We start from the raw sequence: 24,250 nt of genomic DNA, 5'->3' as shown, positions 1-24,250 counted from the left end.
GATTGTCTTTACCACATGTGTTGTTCAGCTGATGAATGGCTGGAGAATTGGTTGTAGAATCATGTCATAAATGAAGTCAGAGGGGCAAATGACTCAAATATTCCCAGTGCTTGCCTGCCTTTCTCCCTCCCTCTGCAGCTCTACTTCTAGAGATCCATTTCAGTCAGAATGACCCCTTCCCATCACTGGTACTTAAGTTATTTCTGTCCTCTCACAGCTCCTCTGCAACTTCCTGTGTCAGCATTTGCACTGTGAGGGGACCGTTCCATCTCCCCAGTTGTGCTAGTGTTACACAAGCACAGACTGCAAAGTTTCATAGACCTATAAGCAAGTTCTGAACAAAATATATATCATTTTCACTCACGGTGTGATTTAATTTGACAACTCAGTTCAGCACTCTATTCAGTCTATTATGAGCTGCTCAATATTACAGGATAATGTATATATTTAATAAATTATGTTAGGCAAGTTACAAACCTATGACAAACTCTCATTTGCAGGTGGGGAGGATTGAACTCAAAATACCTGTTTGCCACTTCTGTTACCTACATGGGGAGCTGGGAGTTGCTTGCACAGAGGCTGTTGGTGCAGGAGCACTGGACTTGAAACATTACTTTATACAGTACATGTAAATAGGCTAAACATGCAAGCAGTCTTCCAGCTAAGCACAAGGATCCATTTATACTACTAAATATTAAAAGATGCTCTGCAAATAGCATCTGCCATCTGCTCCTCATGTAGGCCTAAAAACATTTTGTACTATTTGTTTGCATTAATATTTTAAATTGTAAACTGCCTTAGGAGAAAGGCAGTATATAAATGCAAGCCGTGAATAAATAAAGCCCCCCCCCCCCCGCAAAATAGTTTCACTTCACTTTTGTATCATGCTTCTGCTGCCAAAAGGAAAGCCAAAGGAAGCTAACATACCAAAACAGCCTTTTACAAAAGGGAAACAGCTACCAGGAAAGAGTGAATCAGAGAAAAGCTACCTATCTAGCATTTTATCAGTATTTTTCTAAAAGCCCCCTTTTCACCTGAAGCAGTTAAATTTAAAAACAGATTTAAAATAGGCTGTCCCTTTAAATTTCTGTTGCAATGAAGCACACTGGAGCATAGCAGGCCATAATCCCTGTTACACGGCAAATTACGATTTATTTGTTCTGACAGGCAGTGTCAAAACATGGACAATCCCATCACAAACGTACTCTTGTGAATATTTTTTTGATGTTTCACAGTTTCCCTCACCTTGGCAAAGGAGCACACTATATTTCAGTGGATAGATAGGGTATTTATTACATCATGGGCATTACAATCCTTGCTTTCTATATTTGTGATCTGGCAGATAGCGTATTCATTCAGCAGGGGCTGCTTTTATTCAGTCCCTAACATAGAATTTGCCCTTTTCTTTTCTTGCAACTGCTGCACTCTAGGCCACCGTTGAAAAGGCCAAGACCAGGGATCACCAACCATGCCCCCATAGGTGCACCCATGCATGCAGTGGGGGGTTGGCATGGCCCCCTGGATCCCCCCCAACCATTGAAATTAGGTTTGATAGAGGCATTGTATTGCAGCCAACAGAATACACTGTAGTGTGGGCTTGACTGTGATGCGGCCTGGTGTTAATTCACAAAGCCCTAAACAACTTGGGTGCAAAGGACCTTAAGGACTATCAGATTCCTTATGCTTTGCTTCAGCCGCTGAGCTCTTCTGATGGGGCACTGCTGGGGGACATATTTTCCCAAGACTGTTTTTGTCACCATAAGTGCTAGAAAGTGGTTTAAATAACAAAAGAAAGCTGAGGCTTTTAGGATCCAGATGCCTATTCTAAGCTTGGTTGATATGGTATGTGTAAGAGAGAGGGCTTGCAGAGAGCAGCCCACTCTGCTTACTTCCACCAGCTGGGAGAGCAGCAAGTCTGGGAGGGAAAACCAGGAACAGGAAGTGGTAAAGACGGGTCCAGGGCTCTGCAGAGTCCTGGAGGCTCAGCTCCAGGTTGGTAGCAGGGAAGCAGGGGAGGAGCTAGCTTCAGCAGGGGCTGGAAAGGAGGAGGGAGGTAGAACGGCACCTCAGGAGCCTAGTTTGGGATCATGGAGTAACTGTAGAGCCCAGGAGGAGGGGCGTTTGGATACCCAGTCTTAAAAGGGGGATCAGAGCCCGCGAGACACCATTGCGGGCTTCTGCCCCATGCAGAGCAGACATGATTTGAGACATATCACCACTGTATATAGCATGCACAATAAAACTCTGAAAACCCAGACGATGTGTGGAGTGCTTACTCGGGAGTAGCCAACACCCTTCTGTGACAGTATGACTGCAGAATTGTATCATATCAGCAGAATCAATAAAATATTGTGTAGGAATTTGGGTTTCCTTTTTCCTTTTTGTTATTTACCTTTATACTAACAAAATGTGTGGAAGGTTCGACAAGATTGTAAGGAGCAGCCTTATATTGTCACATCAACAGTCTACTTGGATTGTAAGCACCTTGAGCTTTTGGGAAAGGGCATGTGCCTGAGTGGATGTTTAAAATGAACAAAGGAACTGCTGTTATTCAAGCTTGACTTCAGGAACTGCCTTTTCAATGCCTTCTACTGAAGTGAATATATGATTTTTTTTAAAAAAAAAACACACACCCTGAAACCTGAAGACCAAAAAAATGCATAAAATCAGCTCTAGCCGTTGCTAAAAAGGAAGTAGCTATAAATAGTGCTTTTTCGGGGGGGGGACACGCAGGGGGATGCATACCCGTAAACATTTTGTGAATATAAGTTTGGCTTCATTAGCTTTTCGATATTGAACTGCAAAAAGAAGATGCCTTACTCCCTGTTTAAAATCTTGGCCTAATTTGGCAGCTGCCCCGTATCTATCCAATATCCCGTATCTATCCAGGTGTTTAAAATCTTGGCCTAATTTGGCAGCTGCCCCGTATCTATCCAATATTACTTATGAATCTTATAGATGGGCCTTCTCCAGAGCTTGATTTGATGCAATGCCTTCAGCTGTTTTACACGGCAAATTCTTGCACGTACCAATCGATGAGCGCTTTTGCCCATGCATGTCCAATAAGGTGGAATCTGCTATTCACATTCTTTTATTTTGTGAACTGTATAGTATAGAACAACCGCGACTCATTCTACCCCTATTATCAAAATTCACATCCTTGCAATATTATCTGGAATTTCCCCCTGAAACATTACATAAATTCCTTTTGGAAGATTCTTCGAGCTCAGTATCCTACGCTGTGGCCAAATTTTGCACCTTAGCTATTAAAAAACGTAAATCTCTTTTATTGAATAACATATTATAGCAATTTGTCCTGCCCTCCGATGATGATATTGCTGATCTTCTGTTTGGAGTTGTGTTGTTTTGTATTGCTGGCTCTTGCTGTAATAAAGTTTGGCCTCATTGAGGGGCAGTATTTCAATATGAGTAGGAAAATGAGAGTACCCCTAAACTTTCTTTTTAGAAAAAAAGCACTGGCTATTAAGCACTTTCACACTAGGTAGATTGTTTTGTTAGGACTGTTCTAATGTTTGTTACGCTTCCAATGCAACTTGTAGTGAATGGATTTTGCATGCACGTACATCATATCCACTGTTGCGGATACCACGCCTTTGTCTCTCTCGTGTAACAAGCAGATCCATTTCAGTTTCTCCTGGACTTGGACTGTTCAAAGACTGCCTGCTTCGGTAAACAGAGTTCTTCATTTGTTGCCTGCAGAAGAATACAGTATTTAAATGAGGCCAGTTTTATTTATTTATTTATTTATTTATTTATAATTATTATTATTATTATTATTATTATTATTATTATTATTATTATTACCTACAACAGTTTATTACCTGCCCTTCACCCCAAGGTCCCAAGGCAGGTTGCAATAATTGAAACATGAGACTAAGAACACTTTAAAAACAACTTAAAATTACGGAAATAAGGTGAGTCCTAAATATATACACATCAGGTGTTAAAAGCCAGAGTAAAGAGGTGCATCTTCCGCAGTAGGATGTCGCTTTAGTCTTTATGCTCCGAGTTCTGGGGGGGGGGGGAATCTAAATTGTCAATTCCCACTCGTCTCCAAGCTAAGTAGTTACACTGATACATACCCATGCATATTCAGTTACACATTGGCAGTCATCAAGTCAAATTATATATTGATTGCTTCAATGAAGACCAAAGATTGAAGCACTTGGAAACAAACAACTAGAATTTATTAGACAATGTACTCCAGACAAATATTGGAATGCTTCTTCTTTGTGAAGATCTGTGTATAACTCTGCAATTTTAAACTGATTTAACTATACACCAGTTATTTCTTTATTCATTTCCATATAATAACCTGCAATAATGATGGATTTGCCTGATGTGCTTGAAAATCATCCAATGCATATTCATACTGTCTCACATACCATTCAGTCTCGCTAACCATTCAGCTAGGTGCCAACCTTTTTCAGTACAGTATTCCAAACCCTTAGCAACTGCATTGTTGGACTGAAGTCTGATCACCCAAGGACAGGGACTAACACATGATCACGGCATGTGAATTTAAAAAACTGATGTGCAAAATTAGCAAACAAAAGGACAAAAAGGGTAACTGGGTGGTGGCTTTTCCTCGAGCAATTTGCCTACCAGGGACTCATGGATAGTTCATGTCACACTCAAACTGATTCCTTGCTAGCACACTGTAAGCATTTCAAAATCAACCTTCTTAAAAACTGCTATGTTTATTTTAAGAAATAGCATTCAAGAAACAATACACTTCTAATAACACAGTTTGTAACACAGTTCATACTAGCCTTAACCAACCTAGTGCCCCCCAACTGTTTTGAACTACAACTCCCATCAGCCCCAGATCTAGCACAAAAGAAACAGTCCTAAATTTCCCAAATCTTGTTATCACCAGTGCTTTTTTTCTGGGGGGACGCAGGGGTACACATACCCCTAAACATTTTGTGAATCTAAGTTTGGCCTCATTGAGGGGCAGTATTTCAATGTGAGTAGGACAATGAGAGTACAGTCGTACCTCGGGTTACGACCACCTCGGTTTGCGAACAGTTCGGGTTACGAACTGCGCAAACCCGGAAGTGTTTTCGCCCCGCGCGCGCGCGCATAAGTCGCACGCGCGCGATCGCGCGATTTGCGCATAAGCTGCGCGCGATCGCGCGATCTGCGCATGCGCAAAGCGCACAAATCGCGCAAATCGCGCTTTGCGCATGCGCAAAATGGCGGCGCCCCATAGCGCTCGGTTTGCGAACTATTCGGGTTACGAACTGCGATCCGGAACGGATCGCGTTCGTAACCCGAGGTATTACTGTACCACTAAACATTTTTTTTAGAAAAAGGGCACTGGTTATCACTATACCATCAGTACACATAGTCCATGAAGAACATCAATAAGTAGCATCATTTAATCTGAAGCTCTCCAGTTATTTCTAAGAAAATCAAGCAATCGTCCCACAGTTATGACAGAGCACTATGCTGTGAAAATGGATGATGGATGCTGAAAAGGTGCCCATTTTTCTCTGTGACACAAATTTGACAATAAACCAGACTAACAATGAACATCTATCAGATGACTCACTGGGGGTAGAAAATAAGCAAGACAGAAGCTAAGATAAAAGTGGAAGGCAGAGTTTCTGACCTACTTCGTAGCTGAACAGCAGGTCTTAAGACCAGAGTGGGGCATCTACATAGACCATGAGTGCAAACTATAATGCTGGTGGGTCTTGAAAGCTCTAGAGCAGGCATGGCCAAACTCGGCCCTCCAGATCTTTTGGGACTACAACTCCCATCATCCCTAGCTAGCAGGACCAGTGGTCAGGGATGATGGGAATTGTAGTCCCAAAACAGCTGGAGGGCCAAGTTTGGCCATGCCTGTCTTAGTGGGAATGGTTTGAGGTGAGGGAGGAAAATATGGAAATGCTAGAATTTTCATACATGCATTGCAAATGTATAAAATAATTTATTTAAGAATTCAGTACCACAAAATCCTCAACCTTGAAACATTAATCTGCAAACAGAAAAGCAGAATACTAGGTTATAAAAAGTACAATTAATAACAAGTTTCATACAGCAACTTTTCCCTCAGATTAGTTCACTTTGTCTGCCACTGTCTCTGCCTTCACCTATTGTTGGTCTCCTTGCCTTTTGCCCTGCCAGTTCCAAAGGGCACCAGCCATGACTAAAACAGAGGCAAACCCAAGTGTGTGGAAGAAAATGAGGAAGTTTGTCTCTATATCTAAACTGATTCATTTAATTAGATTTCCTCCAGTGCATTCCCCCCCCCCAAATCACTTTCCCTTTCCTTAAAAAAAAGTTGAACCCTCTGAGGAACTGGGTTTGTTGAGGAAGACCTCAAATCGACTTTAATTGTGCAACTGGAATTTCCCAGTCTATGATTCAATCCCACCTGAAATAACACACTCTGCAAAGGGATTTTAGGGAGCTTCCAGCCTCCACAAACCCCTTAATTGGGTAGAATTCGTGTTGCACTTCCCCCTTCTATCTTCTAGTGAAAGGAGCTAGAAATGTGGAAGGAATGAGGCAAGGAGGTAATTCAGGGAGGTGGTATGAGTTTTTTCTAAGGGAATAAAGTCTCTAGAGTTCCCCTGTAGCTACCATTAGAGGGCAGAGAGGCAAGTTAATTCCAGGGGACAGAACTGCCTGCAAACCCAAGTCAAATTGCTGTCAGAATGCACTGTTGCATAGGCTGTCACCTCCTTTTCCCAAAGAACTACTGGAGCCAGTGAGGACTGGACAGCTTAACATGTCCCTCCCTGTGTGAGGTACAGCAGGGTGGGACTGACACTGGCCCTACACTTCTGTGATTAAAAAATTACACTGTTTTCAGATAATTTTAGGCAGATTCACACCCTTGACCTAATTGTGAAACTATTAAGGAAGGGGAGGAGGGAATCAAGAACAGTACATATAATGAGCAGTCTTTGTGAAATTGCCCTGAGATTGCCAATTAGCTGATTTAAGGAAGATTCACTAATGAGAAGGGAGGTATCAACATGAACAACTGGCACAAGCATAGGTTAGTCATTGTCGACAGGGAATACAACTGCAGCATTTTAAAACACTGACTACGTGATGAACAATACTCTAAGGAATCTATAGGGCTGGGCTGGGGACCTGGTCCATGTACAACTCAGTTTATTTAGTAGCACTGATAATTTGTAAATGTTTTTAGAGTGATGTTATACAAAAATATGAATGTGCGAAGGCCACTGTGTGAATAATTTATTTGGTGACAAGTTTTATTCCTTCACATTTTGAAGTACCAAGACAAGAGGGAATAGTAACAGTAGCTGCAGAGGAGGAATGTGGAGGAAAAGATTCTTAATGTCTTTATGATTTAACCTATAGATGTTGTATACTGTTTTACAAAGAGCAAATATCTAATTGATTAAAATCTGAACTTCTCTACTAAGTAAACATGAAAAAATACCTGTAATTCAATACCCTTCTGCAAAAGGTGGGTATTCCTAACCCAAAATGACATCCAATCCTGAATAACGTCTGAATTTGTGAATATTCCCTACATCCCACCCCCCACCCCACCCCCACAAAACCTTTACCACTATTTGTGAGTGAATTATTGGGCAAAATGGATTAGAATAAGGAAGCTCCTTTCTCTTAAACAACAAATAAAACATTAAAAATCATGGAACACATACACCATGACCTCTTTCTACATTGTGCACCAGCAAGCAAATCCCAGAGTACATAATAAAATTTACTGGCTCAATAGTAAAACTTCATGCTAAATATGCATTAAGGATTTCTTGCTCCTTTGATACTTTCTAACCTTCCAGTCATGATTCCAGGGCTATATCACTTCCACTGTGTACATTAATATAAAACTTCTGCCTGCTTCATTTATATTCCTAAGATAGCCTATGCTAATAGAAGAAGCTACTGTATAATTCAAACTTTATCTTATCTTCTACTGTGCATATGTAACAATTCCACTTGCCTCCTTCACTGGAGACCTGTACAAAGCCCTAATGTCCCAGCAATGGCACCAGACCCACCAATCAAGAATCTTTCTTCTTTGCTAACCTGAATCACCTTAGAATTATGTTTCTCTGGCACTTTTACTGTACTTTCTTTTTTATTTAATTTTAGCCAGGCTCCAATTTGCATAAAAGCTGTTGGATCTCACCATTCTTTATATACCAAAGATATTCCAGAAACTCTACGCTACATTTTCCTTGACTTCTCTGCACAGGCGTTGCAGGCAGATCTTGAGCGGAGAGCCCTGCATCTCAGGTACTGATTCAGGGATACCTATATGGGCTGGAGGAAGAACTGTAAACCAGGCATCCCCAAACTTCGGCCCTCCAGATGTTTTGGACTACAGTTTCCATCATCCCTGACCACTGGTCCTGTTAGCTAGGGATCATGGGAGTTGTAGGCCAAAACATCTGGAGGGCCGCAGTTTGGGGGTGCTTGCTGTAAACAATTCCAGGTAGAAAACTCACTTTACAGTTCTTAATCCCTCCTGGTCTGAGAAAACAGGTGACAATAGAGTAACAGTTTAGTTCTCATTGCTCTTGAGCAGAAAAGTTCTTTCTAGACACTTCTGCTTGCTTGACAGACAATGGGTGGGAATTTTTGTTCCAAAACTTGCAATTTCTAATTGGCAGCTGGGTGTCAGAGAGAAAATGATATTTTCTTCCTAAGTCTTGCATAGTAGAACTGAGCATTCTATATGATATCCATACAATTTCCGACTTTCTATGTGCTGAAGTTTTTCTGCTTATCTTATAGTCAAAAGCCCATGAAGGACAGCCGCAATAAAAAAATTAATGGCCAGAATGAAAGTTAATGGTTCTTGTTTATTACAATACTAAGAGACACCAGCACAACTATCTGTCCTTAATAAGAATAAGTACATTGAACTAAGAAAGCAACAATTTCATATGGGGAATATTAAGAAAATACAGAAAATTCCAACAGATGTCACATATTACCTCTTGTGTTTTAATACAAATCCATTAATAATTTATTAATTACATTAAAAGGGGGGGGCAATGCAACCCACAGAATCACCTATCTAAAGCTCTTTACAGCAGGGTTTCCTGTTCCTGCTAGCTAGGGATTATGGGAGTTGTAGTCCAAAAACAGCTGGAGACTCAAATTTTGGAAACCCTGCTCTATAAAAATAGACTTTAGCATAAACTTAACCATTCTTTTTACGAGAAAGGTATGACTCCGTCCACGTAACAACAATTACGTTCCTTAAAAGTATTTTACTTTTGCTTCTTGCTAACATAGGCAAAAATGGAGAAGTCATTAGCTTGTAACATCAGCATTTGAAAGTGGTTGCACTGTCATCTATTTTTCCAACATCCACAGCACACTCCAGGGCAGACCAGCATCCCTCTCCTGGTGTCAAGAGATAATAGTAATTCTGAGGTCTGATCAATAGGTAGGAAAAAAGAGAATGTTATCCCAACAGCCATATTGCTTTTCAACTCTTTTATCATCATATTACAGCTTAATACATTCATAAATAAATAAAGCACCAATCATCTCAAGGAAATGTCAAATCATTAAACAGGGGAAAGAAGGCAGACATGGGAACATTCTTCATATGCAAAAAACCTTGTCACTCCATGCTGCCATTCTGCCAATTGACACTACTCCTCATGAGTTACCTTTTTATAGTAGAGGTGGAAATGATGTGAGAGATGACAAAAATATATACCAAACACTCACCTGTTTTTGGGTTCTACAAACGGAGAAGATCCATCCGTATCAGGATCCAAAATATGATCTATTTCATTTTGTGCTTTTTCATACATCTTTTTTCTGTCTGCTAAGCCTTTGTTATTATCAACTTGGGGAAAGTCATAATAGCCTTTTCGCTTGGCTTTCAGGCGTAATTTGTTGCGATAGTGCTCTATATCAGATTTCTGCTTCAAGGCTTTGTTAACCTGACAAACAAAAAATAATTATTATAATCAAATCTATTTGTTCAGATTAACCCTCTGATTAAGTCTTGTTGACATTTGGCCAATTATTTTATAGCCTATAGATTATCTATGAGTAGGCATTTAAGTTTCCATTTTGGTAGAATTGGCAATTATCCCTAGATCAAACCTCAGGCAGTAGTGTCTAATCCACAGTTTACAATGGTGATAAAAATGAGAAACTATCCTCAACTACCTATGCCAGACCTCAACATCAGGCAAATCTCAAAATAACAAGGAAATCTGACAGTTCTCCTACATTCAACTCCCAGCTCACTTCTGCAAATCATGTTAACAGTCTACTCACATTGGCAGTGAAATGTCATAGCAATGAATGCATGCAAGATCACTGCTCTAAGTGCCTATAATGGAAAATCGTACATTGCAAGTTTTTTCCAGGTTATGGAAGAAGAACCTCAAACTCATCTGTGTTCATTACCATTACTAACATGAGTAGACCACAAGTGTGAGCAGTGATTTACAGCAGGGAGTAGGCAGCTGACTGTGAGGAATTTCAAATCTGCTTTATTTAGAACAGCATTCATTTTAGCCAATGAAAATGTGAGTCCACGATCTGGATTGGCTCTTATCACAATGTGCAGTAATGTGAAGATATAACTAGCCCTTTCTCTATACTGAGAATAGACAAAACAGAGCTTTGCAGATGATGCTGGACCACAGCTCCCATCATCCCTGATTGTTGACCATGCTAGCCATGGTTGATGGAGGGTACTTTGATGGCTATCCCTATATCCCTCCAACCACAACTTTGCACCAGAATTAAGTTTTTAAACAAATAGGTCTTTTATGTAAAGTGTGTATTCATTGCGCAAACAGAGCCTGATGTATGGAGCGCTGAATAAAATAAAGGCTGCCCCCTTTCCATTTCATTATGTGCAAATTGTGGGAATTTCCCCCTCTTGCAGGTCTTCAGTGTCAATTGAAAAATATCAAATATACATCAGTTTAAATGCGAATGTGGAAAGAAATATGGGGAGACTGGGGAGTCCTGGACTGGGTACACTCCCCTGGAAGGAGCCAAGTCTGTAACCTAGGAGTGCTCCTGGGTCCCACATTGTCACTCACTAGAGACTCAGGTGGCCTTTATGGGCTAGGAATGCCTTTCTCAACTATGGCTGGTTTGCAGCCCTTTTGGGGCAGAGATGACATGGTCACGGTACTCCACGCTCTGGCAACTTCTAAGTTGGATTACTGCAATGTGCTTTACATTACCTTGAAGACAACTCAGAAACTTCAACTATTCCAAAATGACTTAGGCCTCAAATATGTGAAACTACAGGTATTAAGATCAGCAGAAGTCCTCTTGGTAGTTTCATAACCCTCAGAATGCATTCTCTGTGCCAGTTCCTAGATTGTGGAATTTCCTTTCCACAGAACTGTTCTATAATTTGGGAGTACTCTTGTATCCAAGACTGATACTGGAGACTCAACTGGCCAGCTCTGACTCATTTGCCAGCTATGGCCTCTTCACTTCTGATCCCAATGTAAGTTGCTCACCTAAGTGTTTGTAGCCCTAAACAACTTAGGCCACCAAATATGTGATAATCACCTCCATCCCTGCACACACTCTTAAATTCTAAGATTGACAGAGGGGTCCCTCTTCGTAGTTTTGCTGCCCTTCTTCTTCTTCTTCTTCTTCTTCTTCTTCTTCTTCTTCTTCTTCTTCTTCTTCTTCTTCTTCTTCTTCTTCTTCTTCTTCCATTTGTCATACATACTGAGTAGTATGACTATGGGTAGTTTTCATAAGGCAACACAAAAAAGGAGAAAATAACTTTTTGCATGATTTCACCATAATGAAATTATCCCATCTTAGCAGTCCCAAAAGGCGGATACTCCCTTCTCTCTCTTTTTTCATCCTTGCCTTCAGAGGTTGCAACCACAACCTCAATGGTCTTTAGCTGACACTCTCCTCTTCCTCAGGCAGCTCCACATACAACCTTTGAACACCACAAGCCACAAAACATTCCCCACTGGGGGCTAGCTTTCCAGTCATTGTCAACTGGGTCTGGTAGCCAGTTGCCCTGTACTGTATTACTCTCCTCTTGAGCACTTGCTTTAAAGACCCGCCAATGCATAAATGGTCACACAACTTTATAGGATACAATCTTACCTCTCCATTAAGGACAGCCGTTTCCTGATTCCTGTCTGAAGATGTGTGTGCGGGAGGCAAAGCTACAGGCTTTATGGCAATCAACTGTACAGATCCAGAAGATGTGTCGAAGGGATCAATGGCAGACTTGGCAATGCTATCAAAGAGCATATCTCCCTCCTCTTCATCACTTGTGGGCACTAAAACATATTAGGATTAAGTCAGCATATGATTTGGGCATTTCAATTCTGAGTTGGTGAGGAGGAAAGTGAAAATGAATTGCATGTAATCCTGGGGTCCCCAACATGTGCCTGTGGGTACCACAGCACCCCAGAAACAGATATCCCTGCTACTCACCAAAGTCCTCTTTTTAAAAAATGAGTTTTGGCCTTTTATGGTTGGTTCCTTGAGGGTTGCCTAATTTTTTTGTCTGCTTTATTTATTTTGGGGTGGGTGTGCATGTTTTGCCTGGGGGTTCTGAGCATCACCAGTTATCGTCAGTGAAATCTGCATTTTTGTGTGTGTGTGCCCATAAAGGTTTCGTGGATTTCCAAATGTGCCTCCAGGCTCCAAAAAGGTTGGGGACCCCTGATTGTAATAAACACACCAGAGTTAGATTTCAAAGCCAATGAATCTGTTTGGGGTTTTGTCATGCAAGGCATTATGATTTTTAAGCAGATACTTCAATAAAGGAGGGTTTATTTTAAAGTAGGCTGCTGAGCATACAGGTAAATCATATGCATTAAACTCCAAACAATTAAGGGGGGTGTTGCATATGGAAGGCTAAACAATACCCTACACCAGGCATCCCCAAACTTCGGCCCTCCAGATGTTTTGGACTACAATTCCCATCTTCCCCGACCACTGGTCCTGTTAGCTAGGGATCATGGGAGTTGTAGGGCCATCTGGAGCGCCGCAGTTTGGGGATGCCTGCCCTACACTATACGTTTTAAGAATTTATTATGATACATCTTTAAAATGTAAGAAGACAAATAAACCTACAGCTTATTTTAGCTCATATTCAGAATGCACAGTGCCAAAGCCTTCTCCCAAATATTGTTCCAGTGTATTTACCTGGTGATGCCTGCACATTACATTTTGTGACACTGAGTCGGCATAGCAATGTGTACAGTATGGGGCATTTACAGATGGTAATTATTTTGTGGGTGAAATTCAATTGCATACGAGCCTTCGGGTAGTGCAATGAAAGTGAATTTGGTGCTCTTGTGCAACAAACCCTCTTTTTTAAAACAAAACTAAACAGACTTTTTGATGTTAGGAAAGTGATGAGTAAATGCACTGGAAAGTGTACAACAACAATTACTTGATGCAAAATCATATTATCTCCATGTAAACAGATCATAACCAATATCATATACCTCCCAGCAAACTTTGTGAACACAATCAGGATGAATGCAAAATAAACTGGTCATCTGAATGCTATCCTAACAGGCACTTGTTCAATGAGTCTTAGGCCTGATTCAGTTATCAAGATGATGGTGAAAGAGTATCTCTACTACTACTACTACTACGTTCCTTGCATTCTCTCCCTCTCATCTCCTCCTCCGCAAGTGAGAGCAGAGAGAGAGAAAGCTTTCACTTTAAAACAAACCTCTGATCCCAAATATGTACTATCTCAAGGAGCTGTGGTTTGTTCTAACCACAGCTGGTCAAAACAAATGAGGATCAAACAATATTTGATGGTTTGTTATTCTGGTCATTTGATATTCCAGTTTGTTAACTAATCATGCTTAGAATGGAAACCATAGTCATCCAAACTTGTATATAATTGAAAGGGACTACAGTTTGTTATAAAGTGAAACCTGAAGATTTGTTTCTCTTCCTTCAAACGTGAAAGAGAAGATAGAAGCGTACAATATGGGATCCTAAAACTCATGGTAGGGCTTGTTCATAATCTTCTAAAGCAGGGTAGGCAATCCTTTGCTATGGGGAAACCCAGCCAGATGGGTGGGGGGTATGTATAAATATAAATATAATAATAATAATATATCCATCATGGTCTGTATGTCAACTGTGGATGAGGGTTGAAGCAAGTGGTGGACAGAGTCTGAGCCAAAGTTGGCCAATGGACTTCCCCCCCTCTTTCACATCCCTCTCCCCTTTTCTTCCATTTTCTCCACCCCTATTCACCCAGCAAGCTGCTAGGAGAGGGACAGATTACTCTTGGCAGAGGTCTGAACTGATCACTTGCAAAGGGCTTCTGAAAGCAGGCCACAGGTAGACCCTACCATCATGGCTTAGGTAAGGATTGGGGAATGTGTAGCCCTGCAGATGTTGTTGGACTATAACTGTCACTATTGTTTACTATTGACTGTACTGTCTGAAACTGGGAAGGAGAACTCAATAACATCTGGGGGGCCACAGAATCCCTAATAGTGATCTCTGGCCAAATCCAGTTTATCAGACACTGTAGACTAAGGGGATGATCTGATGTTATCACTAGGCCTATTCTTAAACCCATTAGAGCTACTTTGGGGCTACATTCCTGTAAATGGAATCTCAACTGCTGCAACTACCATAGTCTTCAACATAAGGTACATTTGTTGAAACCACAGAAACTGAAAAGTACTAGAGATCCCGGATGCTGTTATTCATTCACACACTATTTCACTCACTTGAATGATACAGTTCCCACGAGTGCAAAAAAATATTCATCACAACATATGAACAGATTATATTATATAAGGGATAAAGAAGAAAATAACTATGTCAAGGCAGTAGTCCTATAAAAACTAAAACTGCAATCCTAATCCCGTTAACCTGAGATCAGGTCCCACTGAATTCAGTGGGATTTACTTCTGAGTAGATCTAGTTAGGGTTGCAACGACCTTGAGTTAAACACATACAAGATTAGGCTACACTTACTTTCTATGGGTATAAAATGACCAGACATCACCATGACATTAGTAAACACATCCTAATAATGTGTTTTATGTGTTTCCTATCCTGTTCTCTAAAGACTCACATACATAATAAGCAAGCCCAATTCCTTCATTTAGTCAGAATCCTGCTCTTTGATTTTTTCCCAACATTATATGTCATGTTTCAGCACAAACTTTCAAGCTAGCCTTAAAATACAGACTCAACCACATATCTTAAGAAGAAAACAATGCCAAAATTAATTATTTAAATGTGAGAAAATATGAGCCTTAAACTATGATAATACTGTATAAGAAAGCTGGAAATGGAATTTCTCTCATCCTTGGAACAGAATACTTATTCAGTAAATGTCACTTAAATTACAAATCTGACTTTTCTTATAGTGTTTCATCTCACTGACACATGAGCGATAAAATCAAGATGTGGTTTACAAATGTTGGCGAAGTTAAGCTGTCATTTAGATGGCAATGAACTGTAAGCAAACACTGTGGGCAGTTTTATGTTTGGTCTTATCTATCTCTTTCACAGTGACTTCACAAAGTTTGCTCAGAAGAATCTGATTAAGCTCCACAATCATCAACATCTAAATCACCAATAGGCTCTCACAAGTGCATGGAGCATATTATGGGGCTGGGGAGAAATACTGGATTGCCCACATTTTGCCATAATTTCACAAAATACTATCTTGACAGCAGAAAGTACAGCATGCTCAGCATTTTGAAATGTACTTGAATAGACTATGGCAAACTTAATTCTAAAGGCCTTCACTTAAAATTGTGGAGCCTTAATGAGTTTTTTTTATTATTCCTATGGGGGGGAAACATATTCATCTTTATGGGGAGGGCAACAGCTGTTTGTGTATGTTGCTTATTGTAATGAAGGGGGAAAGGGAAACATCCTTCAGCTAAAGCTATTATTTTACTTTGCTTGTATACAGTTCTACAGTGTCCTTTTATATTCATTTCATCCTCCTACTCATTTCCAAAGCACAGCAACACTAACCATTTACTAGACAAGGAAGGAGCTAGTTACTATAGAAACTAGAATTTCACTGAAATATTCTGCATATTGCACTGGCACTTTTCTGTTGAGATTAATCATGTTTCTAGAAAAGTACTACCTCTTAGGATCGCAGAGTCTCATGAAGCCCAGCCCACCCCTCCTACAACTGATAGAACAAATAATCTGAGACCAAGGTTACAAAGACATGTTGGTGGAGAAGGCAGCTAAACTGGAAAGGCTCTCAGGCTAGGCTTTGGAGCTCAGTCCTGAAACTCACAACATTCAGCTTCAATGCATGACCCCGATTTCTCTCACCATGCATAGTCTTGTATAGTTCTATCACATTCTCACTTATTTTCCTTTTCTCTAAATTGAAAAGTCCCAAATGTTGCAGCCTTTCTGCACTAGGGAGTTGTTTCCAACACTTCAGTATCTTTTGATGTGAACTGTACACAGTATTCCAAGTGTAGTACAGATTTGCATTCTGATACTGGCAGTTTTATTTTTAGTCCCTTTGCTAGTGATCCTGAATATGGAATTCACCTTTTCCACAGCTGCCACACAGTCTTCACCAGGTCACGATTTTCATTGAGCGACCCTACAACCCTAAGGTCTTATTCCTTGTTAGTGACTGTCGGCTAAGAAAGCATCAGTGTATATGGGAAACTAAGATATTTTGCACCAATGTACATCACTTTACACTTGTTTACAATGATCTCGTTATTTTAGTACTCATTTATTGAGTTTGGAGATACCAATACCAATCTTCTGGGGACTTTATTTTCTACATCCCTCTATTGGGAGAACTGTCCATTTCTTCCTACTCTCTGGTTCCTGTTCCTTAGCCAGTTACTGATCCATAAGGGTACCTGCCCTCTCATTCCATGACTACTAATCTTACTTAGGGACCTTTGGTGACATACTTTATTGAAAGCTTTTCCTGGCAGACACAATTCTTGTCTGCCAATGACTCAATGCGAGATACTGCATAACTCAAATTAAAACCACAGATACTTTTCACCATAAAACCATTTGCTGCTAATTGATAGCATTTTCTTCCTCAAAACAAAAGGTATGACCTGCATGAGTGATACCTCCATGTGAACAGGCACCAACATGGAGTGCCCAGCTCACATGTCACATCACCTGACTGGTGAAAGGTTGGGGGAGGGAAGAGAAAGAGAGATGGAGATGCATCATTCCTCCTCCATGCAAAAAGTCCAGTAACTTATGTGAACTTTGCAGGTATTCATTGACCAGGATTAAACTAAGTTACTGCAGCACATCTACAAAAAGGAACACAATTTTTAATATTATGAAGAGGCACATTCATAATTTGGCTGTAGCAAACATTGTTCTGTCTTTATTAGCAGGAAAGTGAGCAGGAAAACTCAGTGACCCGTGAAGAGGTGATCTATAAAAGACAGTGGTTTTAAATTGATCTTCTATTAAAAAATCCTAACAAGCAATTCTAACTATGAATAGAAGGTCATCTCTCCCAAAATTTTAAGGGTGGTGTTCAACTAAATTGCTTCAGTAGCCCAAGGACCTCAGTCTATGGAACGGAACTTCCTATCCCTCCCCTTCCCTAATCTTCTCTGGATGGTTGGGGAGGGGGGAACATAGAACAGATTTGGAGGGGGCATGGGAAGAGGAAGTCTCGTTGCACAGGCCAAAGTTCTTGTGCTATTGAAACAGCTTTGTTGGCTACATCCCTTGGCCTTTCAGTGAAGTGTTTCTTGAATGTACATTTCAACTGTTTCCTATTTGTGTGCTTATCTGTACCTGAATGAGGGAAGCTTTTAAGCAGAGCTGCAATAAAGTTTATATTTTAAAAGTAACCAAATGTTATCACTTTCCTCTGTTAACTAAATGCCAGAAGAACAGATTCTAAAATTGGTCTGTTACTATGACAACTGATGAACCAATCTTAACTTTGAGTCCATATCAACCAAAGTGAATAACAAAGAGATTCTGATTTTGAGATCCTGCATTTTCTGAAATACATTAAAAATTGAAAAAAGTACATTAAAGGCTTAGCAAGATAGCCAAAGTGTGCTCCAGCTTATACTTTGCTTCTTGGGTCTTGCAGCTTGCTAATTAAGCTGTGTACATACCATACAAGTAAAACATATTTGAAGCCCATACACCCCCCCCAAAGAATCCTGGGAATTGTAATTTGTTAATGGTGTTGGAAATCGTAGCTCTGAAAAGTATAAACTAGTTCTCAGATTTCTTTGGAAAAACAAATGTCACTTAAATGTATGGTGCATATGCAGCCTTACATTTGCAATAACAGCCTTCTATCTGCAAAAACAGAACAAAAACATGGTCATATCATTTGGTCATGCAGGAGCAGAGGCCTACCTAGGGGCTGGTGAAACCGCAAGCCCAAGCAGGGGGACAAAGATCAACCAAGAAATCTGTCTCCAGTTATCTATGTAAGGTCATGAGTTCAGACAAAAGCTGGGAGCCGAGCGGTAGGAGAAATGGCAAGGCGGTATGAAGGTAGACCACTGGAGACTCTGGTGTGCATGGCATATGTGTGTGGCAACGCAGGAGAAGCTTCCCATCCTTCTTGCACCATGACACAAAGGCGGGCAATTTTTTGCCCTTTCTCTTCTCCTCACCCTCACTCCAGATGCATCGGGTACTTGGATCATGTAAAATGTAGTAATTTTCAATGTGACTATTGCAGTAAATTTATTGGGGGGGGCAGGAGGGTTGGAGCAGGACACTGGTACCCTAGGTACGCCTCTGTGCAGGAGCTCTTTTAGAACTTTCATGCATAAGTGAGAATGAGAATAATTAATTTCAATAGCAGAAGCTCCACGCAAGCCACTTGCCATTGAAGTGAATGAGGAAGCCTGTACATATGTCACCAGTGTCACAGAGGTCTGAACCTGGCCATATACTAGTGCAAGAAGAAGGCTAGATTGAGACCTTCAGAGGCCCTAAGTCAGGCATAGGCAAACTTCGGCCCTCCAGATGTTTTGGGACTACAGCTCCCATCATCCCTGACCACTGGTCCTGTTAGTTAGGGGTGCTAGGAGTAGTAGTCCCAAAACATCTGGAGGGCTGAGTTTGCCTATGCCTGCCCTAAGCACTGAAAAGATTGTGGTTCCCCCTTGCCCATATGCAATTCTTTCTTTCTTATTGCAATCACAGATCAACCACTAAGTCGCAGTCAAACAAGTATAGTTGCAATTTTCAGAACAGCGGAGGACTATTAGGAATTGACAGCACAGCGAAAGGCTAATGATATTGGGGAGGGGGGTTGCAGCACATTCACAGTCACCTAGAATGGGTTGCTGAATGCTAGTAGGGTTGGTGGGGAGATTTAATCGAACGGTTCCTCGTAATGCACACTGAAGCAAAGCATTTTGCCACTTGGATAGTAATTTCATTAATGGAGTCTGACAAAAGGAGGGAGGTGTAAAAATTATCAGGTCTGCCTGGAAATTTAGTTAAAATAGGTGAACTCTATAAAAGAGTGAATACTCTAAAAATATGAGTACAGTAGTACACACTGAACTGTTTCAATACCCAAGTGACAAGAGCAGACATGTTGATTATAAGAGATGGACCAAAGTAAAGACTCTGCAATATTCAGGAATTTCTAATGTATAGTAAGCTGGAACTGTACCACATGGCCTGAGTTTTGTCCTTGTGGAGGGACCACATTTTAGATTTGTTGTTTAACTTTATATTTAGTTCTCAGAGGCACCAAGTGCGATAGAGCTGAAGGGACGATTCAAAATAAGTAACAAAAAGAGAACAGAAAAATGGGGGAAGAGTTTTGCCGTGGGGTGTAAGGAAGTCTAATGAAGTTATTATTTTCCCCATGATGACTATTTTGATATATCAAATAATCATTTAACAAATTTTGTATGTGTGTGCACGTCCCTGCTTTGCTGGTGCCCTAAACATGAGCTTAGTCTGCCTACTAAGAAATTCTCCACTGGTAAGAAGCTGCTGAGGCTAGAAGTGGGAACTTTCAGTTCTATGTTCTATATGGTAAATATCAGAATTGCACCTTTATAGGATGATAGAGTTGGAATGGACCCCAAAGTCATATCTTCCAACCCCCTTGAGAAATGGCTCTGAATATTTAGTATTTTCAAACTATAAGCTGGCCCTCCTGCACATGAACGGCTGTAAGAGGTTTCATGTTTGGGCCGGAAACTTGCCAGGGCAACAAACTCTTCTGGTTCTCAGGTCAACCTTGACAGCTATATTCATATGAACATGCAGAGCTTTGTAAACAATATTCAGGTGTCTTGCCTCTATATTGCTTGCTTGATCTGCATGCAGAGCGGGGCTTACTAATGTGGTGCTCTGGGTACCAGTGAGCCTGCCAGTACCTCCTATAGAACCTGCTAAAGGTCTCAGTATATATCCCCTCAAAAATCCATTATGCACAAGTGATTGTTTGCTCTTTCTGCTCAGTTTTGTCTGCATTGGTTCGGTGTCTCATACATCAAACATCTCCCCTCTAACATGCCCACATTTCGTTAGACACCAGGATTGGACAGGACACCCACTCTCCCCCCAGTTCTGAACAGAGAAGAGGGGAAAGAACTGCACTCTCTGAGCAAGTGCAGTGGTGGCTGATGTAGCTGCCTTTTCCCGTTGGTGATAGGGTTGATGTTGTGGTCCTGTCTCTTTTCCTGCTCTTTTAGATGTGGCAACTACGGTAGTATGTTACACACATAAAGCAGCTTTTTTTTACATCACACCACCATGCCCCTTCCCGGCAGCCATTTTGTGACTGGTGCCCATGGCACGTTCTCAAAATTCCCGTTGGCCCCAAAAGCCTGGCAACTGCTTGATAAACTGGAATTCAGTGAAGGTACATGAGGTTATGTTGAGTTCTCCTTTGCTCAAGGGGGCCAGTGGGAATGGGAGGGGGGAGGCCCCTCAGTGAGACATTTTTGAGAGGGGTGAAAAACATTTTGGGAGGAAACACCACAGAGTCCTCTGGGTACAACACAGAGCACAGTCTCTAGAAGCTTCTGTGTAGACAAGCATATCAAGCCACCATTACATTAACTTTTCTGCCTGCCCACAAGCAAAATATTTCACCCTAGCTAAATTCTCAGAGCCGGGTTCAAATACATGGATTTCACACACTCCTTATAGCGAAATACTGGTTTTAGTAGCCATTATAGTGATTGTAAAGATGCATTAGAATTGTAGCAATTATGAATTGAACAAAATATTAGTATAGTTTTAATTAAGAAACTAAAATCTCTTACCAATTTTCTTTGAGGATTTAAAACCTAAATGTCAAAGAAAAAAGAAACAAAACAGAAAATAACGTCCTCACTAACATATTTAATACAGACAAATGGACAATAAATGGTGTTTCTTCAATACTTTCAGGAAGGATTTTAAAAAATATAATCTATGGGAAACAGCATGCCATTTTATTTCAAATTGCTACTATTTGCTAGTTCCATTGTGATTCATGTAAATTTTGATATCAGTCTTGCAAGCAGAAGATTTCATAACTGCTATAAATGCAGGAATCTGTACCCACTGCAGGATTCATATTTTACAGTGTTCTCAGGGGACAGTTTACTCAGGGGACTACTACATAGTTCAATGGATCTTTCCATTGCTTTGATGGAGGACAAACATTGATCCTAAACATCTGCAATCAGTTAAATATCTTTAAAACCATATTTAATGCTGTTTGCAATGCAAGCTTTGTAAGTCTACATTAGTGCAAAATATAGTACATTCCACATATTTTTAAGATGGAGCTGCAAGTTTTAAGATCAAGCCATTCACTGATAATCAGACAGCAACAAATTTTTTAAAAATGACTGATTTCACACATTAGTTTACAACATACAACATTCAAAACTCAGGAAGAGCAGTAAGCAAGCAAAAAATAAATCACAAAATGCTGGGAATTAATATCCAGTTCTCATTAACTATAGCTGGTACACTATTAATCACAAAGCCTACAGCTTCAATATGAAAAATGAGACTCTTAGGGGGTGTTTTTTAGCTTAGGACCTTAGCAAAGATAGAGAAAAAGAATCATCAGCATTGTGGACCACCACACCTTAACATCCAGTTATGCCTAATTAAGGCATGCTATCAGATCTGGGGGAATTGAAAGCCACACTGAAAACAAAACAAAAAAGGGCTATTTGCTATGGATACAAATCCAGGTACATGAATACAAACCACTGTACCCCATTTTCTTAATGTACTATTAAAACAAGCCAATGATTGCAACAATTCAAGAGTCTGAACAAATATTGAGCTTAGTGATGAATGGATAGCTTTATAGAGCAAAGAAATGTGTATAAACAAAGAGAGGAAACACAGCTAGAGAGAAGAATAGATGCATGGAGGGTTGTTATTTGCAGGGCATTTTTAAAAAAAAGAGTGGCTTGCAATACTGCATATTCTGTGGCAGCATATCTCCATGGGAGAGATGGCAGGTATATAGTAGATCTCTCATCAGGAAACATTTCTCACCATTTCTCTTTCTTCCCTCCTCTTTTGTCACTTTCTGCTGTGCCATTACTTTCTGTGGAGAGCTTCTGCCTGAATTGGGCTTTCCTGATTCGTTGCTGATGACAGAACCGTTCTCACTAGGCGACCTGCTGCAAGTAACCATAGCAACAAGGAAGATTGTAAGTTTCCCCTGCATATTTCTCATTTCAAGGTTATTGCATTAGCTTGGTTTGCATCGCTGACTTCTCAAGCCTGATTCTTATACAAAAAGAAAGATAAAAATGTTGCAATAAAGAAACACAATAAAATCAAGGAGGCATCCACAGTCTATTTTCATAACAGCTCAGAATGTAGAAAGATTTCTATGCATTCACAATTGAATGCATCTCCTTTGTAAACTCACAGAGATAAAGGGAAATATTGCAAAGGACAAAAAGTCACTTTTTCCCCCAATACAGAGGCCGTTAAAGCATTCTGACTGCACAACTCTTTCCCCTTGCACTCTTTCAGAAATATGGCTGCACTCTCATTTTGTTTGTCATATATGGAGTCTGTATGCAGCTGTATTTCAAAATGCATAGTAAAAGAAATTGCTTTGCAAGAAGAATTGTTTTATAGGCTCTGTATGAGGAGGGAAAAACCTTTTTTTAACCTCTGCAAGATTGTCTTGTATCACTGGACATTTAAAAAGAGATATTCAATTGTGAATGCATATTCTCAATACAATTTTGCACACTTTCATACACAGAATCAAAGCGTTGTAGAGTTGGAAGGGATCCCAAGGGTCATCTAGTTCACCCCCTGCAATGCGGGAATCACAGCTAAAGACTTGTATGCATATACTGTATGGGTTAGTTTTACGCACACATATTTTGAACAATAAAGCTAACAACAGAATATAGCAACCAACCCGTTCTAATCTAACCCACAAGCATCCACAGCAACAACAAGAAGCAACACAGTAAACAATAATCACAAAAGAAAAGGAGGGTGGCAAGAAGTCACAGCTGGTGTGTCTCTCTCCTTCCTAGTCTTGTAGAAAATTAGACTCCTCAAGTTTTGTAAGGCTGTTAGGGAGAGCTTCAAGTTACTATATCTATGTCTTTTAAGTGTGGTGTGAGATGCAGTTCTAAGTGTTTTAGCAAAAGGCTTAGGTGATAAATTATGAGGATGCTGTTTTTAAAGTGAAACTTGCTAGTACTATTACAAATGCATTTTGTAATATGAGATAGCTCCCCTTAGTACTATTGATATCAGATGAAAGGAAGCAAATCAACAACGACTTCTTTATTGTCATGAGCTCTGGTAATCTACTGCCGAGTCAAGGAGCAATCACTGTCAGAGCATAAGACAAGGGCATTTTCAAATAAATATAAGACAAGTTTATCTTTATAATTAAAGAATCTTTGGTCTGACAGAAAGTAAACAATTTCTACAGCTGTTAGGTAGCCTCAGGTCTGTGGTTAGCACTGATGCAGTAATTATCTGCGGCATCTCCAAGCCATCATGGGACTGATTCAGCCGCATACCAGAACTTTAGGTCTGCACATTTAAGGAAGATTAAAGTGCTCTGTTGCCCCGGCACAACTACTTCACTAATAAAAGAAACCCTGTCTGTTTCAGTTGGAAAGTGACAGGTAAATAAATTAATAATACTTCTGCACATTCTCTGTATGTTACTCTTGCACCTCCTTCCTTTGAGATGCTGAAATTGAGTTCACAAGATCCTCAGGAAAGGAACCTACAATTTTGGTTATGTTACTCTGGTAAATTGCCATGA

At 40.3% G+C, this 24,250-nt stretch overlaps 1 protein-coding gene across 2 annotated transcripts in view; it reads right to left on the bottom strand.

Annotated features, from left to right (window-relative positions):
- Positions 1 to 24,250, bottom strand: part of KIAA1549L (KIAA1549 like) — a 148,907-nt gene that overhangs the window by 26,252 nt on the left and 98,405 nt on the right. For both annotated transcript variants that reach the window (XM_060275441.1, XM_060275442.1), the window contains 5 exons: positions 22,492 to 22,619; positions 21,252 to 21,275; positions 12,112 to 12,290; positions 9,727 to 9,944; positions 3,585 to 3,714 (listed from right to left, as the gene is read on the bottom strand). In XM_060275441.1, the coding sequence (XP_060131424.1) occupies positions 3,585 to 3,714; positions 9,727 to 9,944; positions 12,112 to 12,290; positions 21,252 to 21,275; positions 22,492 to 22,619 (679 nt within the window). The remainder of the gene's footprint in view (positions 1 to 3,584; positions 3,715 to 9,726; positions 9,945 to 12,111; positions 12,291 to 21,251; positions 21,276 to 22,491; positions 22,620 to 24,250) is intronic.

Source organism: Zootoca vivipara, chromosome 1, assembly GCF_963506605.1.
Source record: "Zootoca vivipara chromosome 1, rZooViv1.1, whole genome shotgun sequence".
Classification (NCBI taxonomy): domain Eukaryota; kingdom Metazoa; phylum Chordata; class Lepidosauria; order Squamata; family Lacertidae; genus Zootoca; species Zootoca vivipara.
This window is presented reverse-complemented; position numbering and strand designations above follow the sequence as displayed.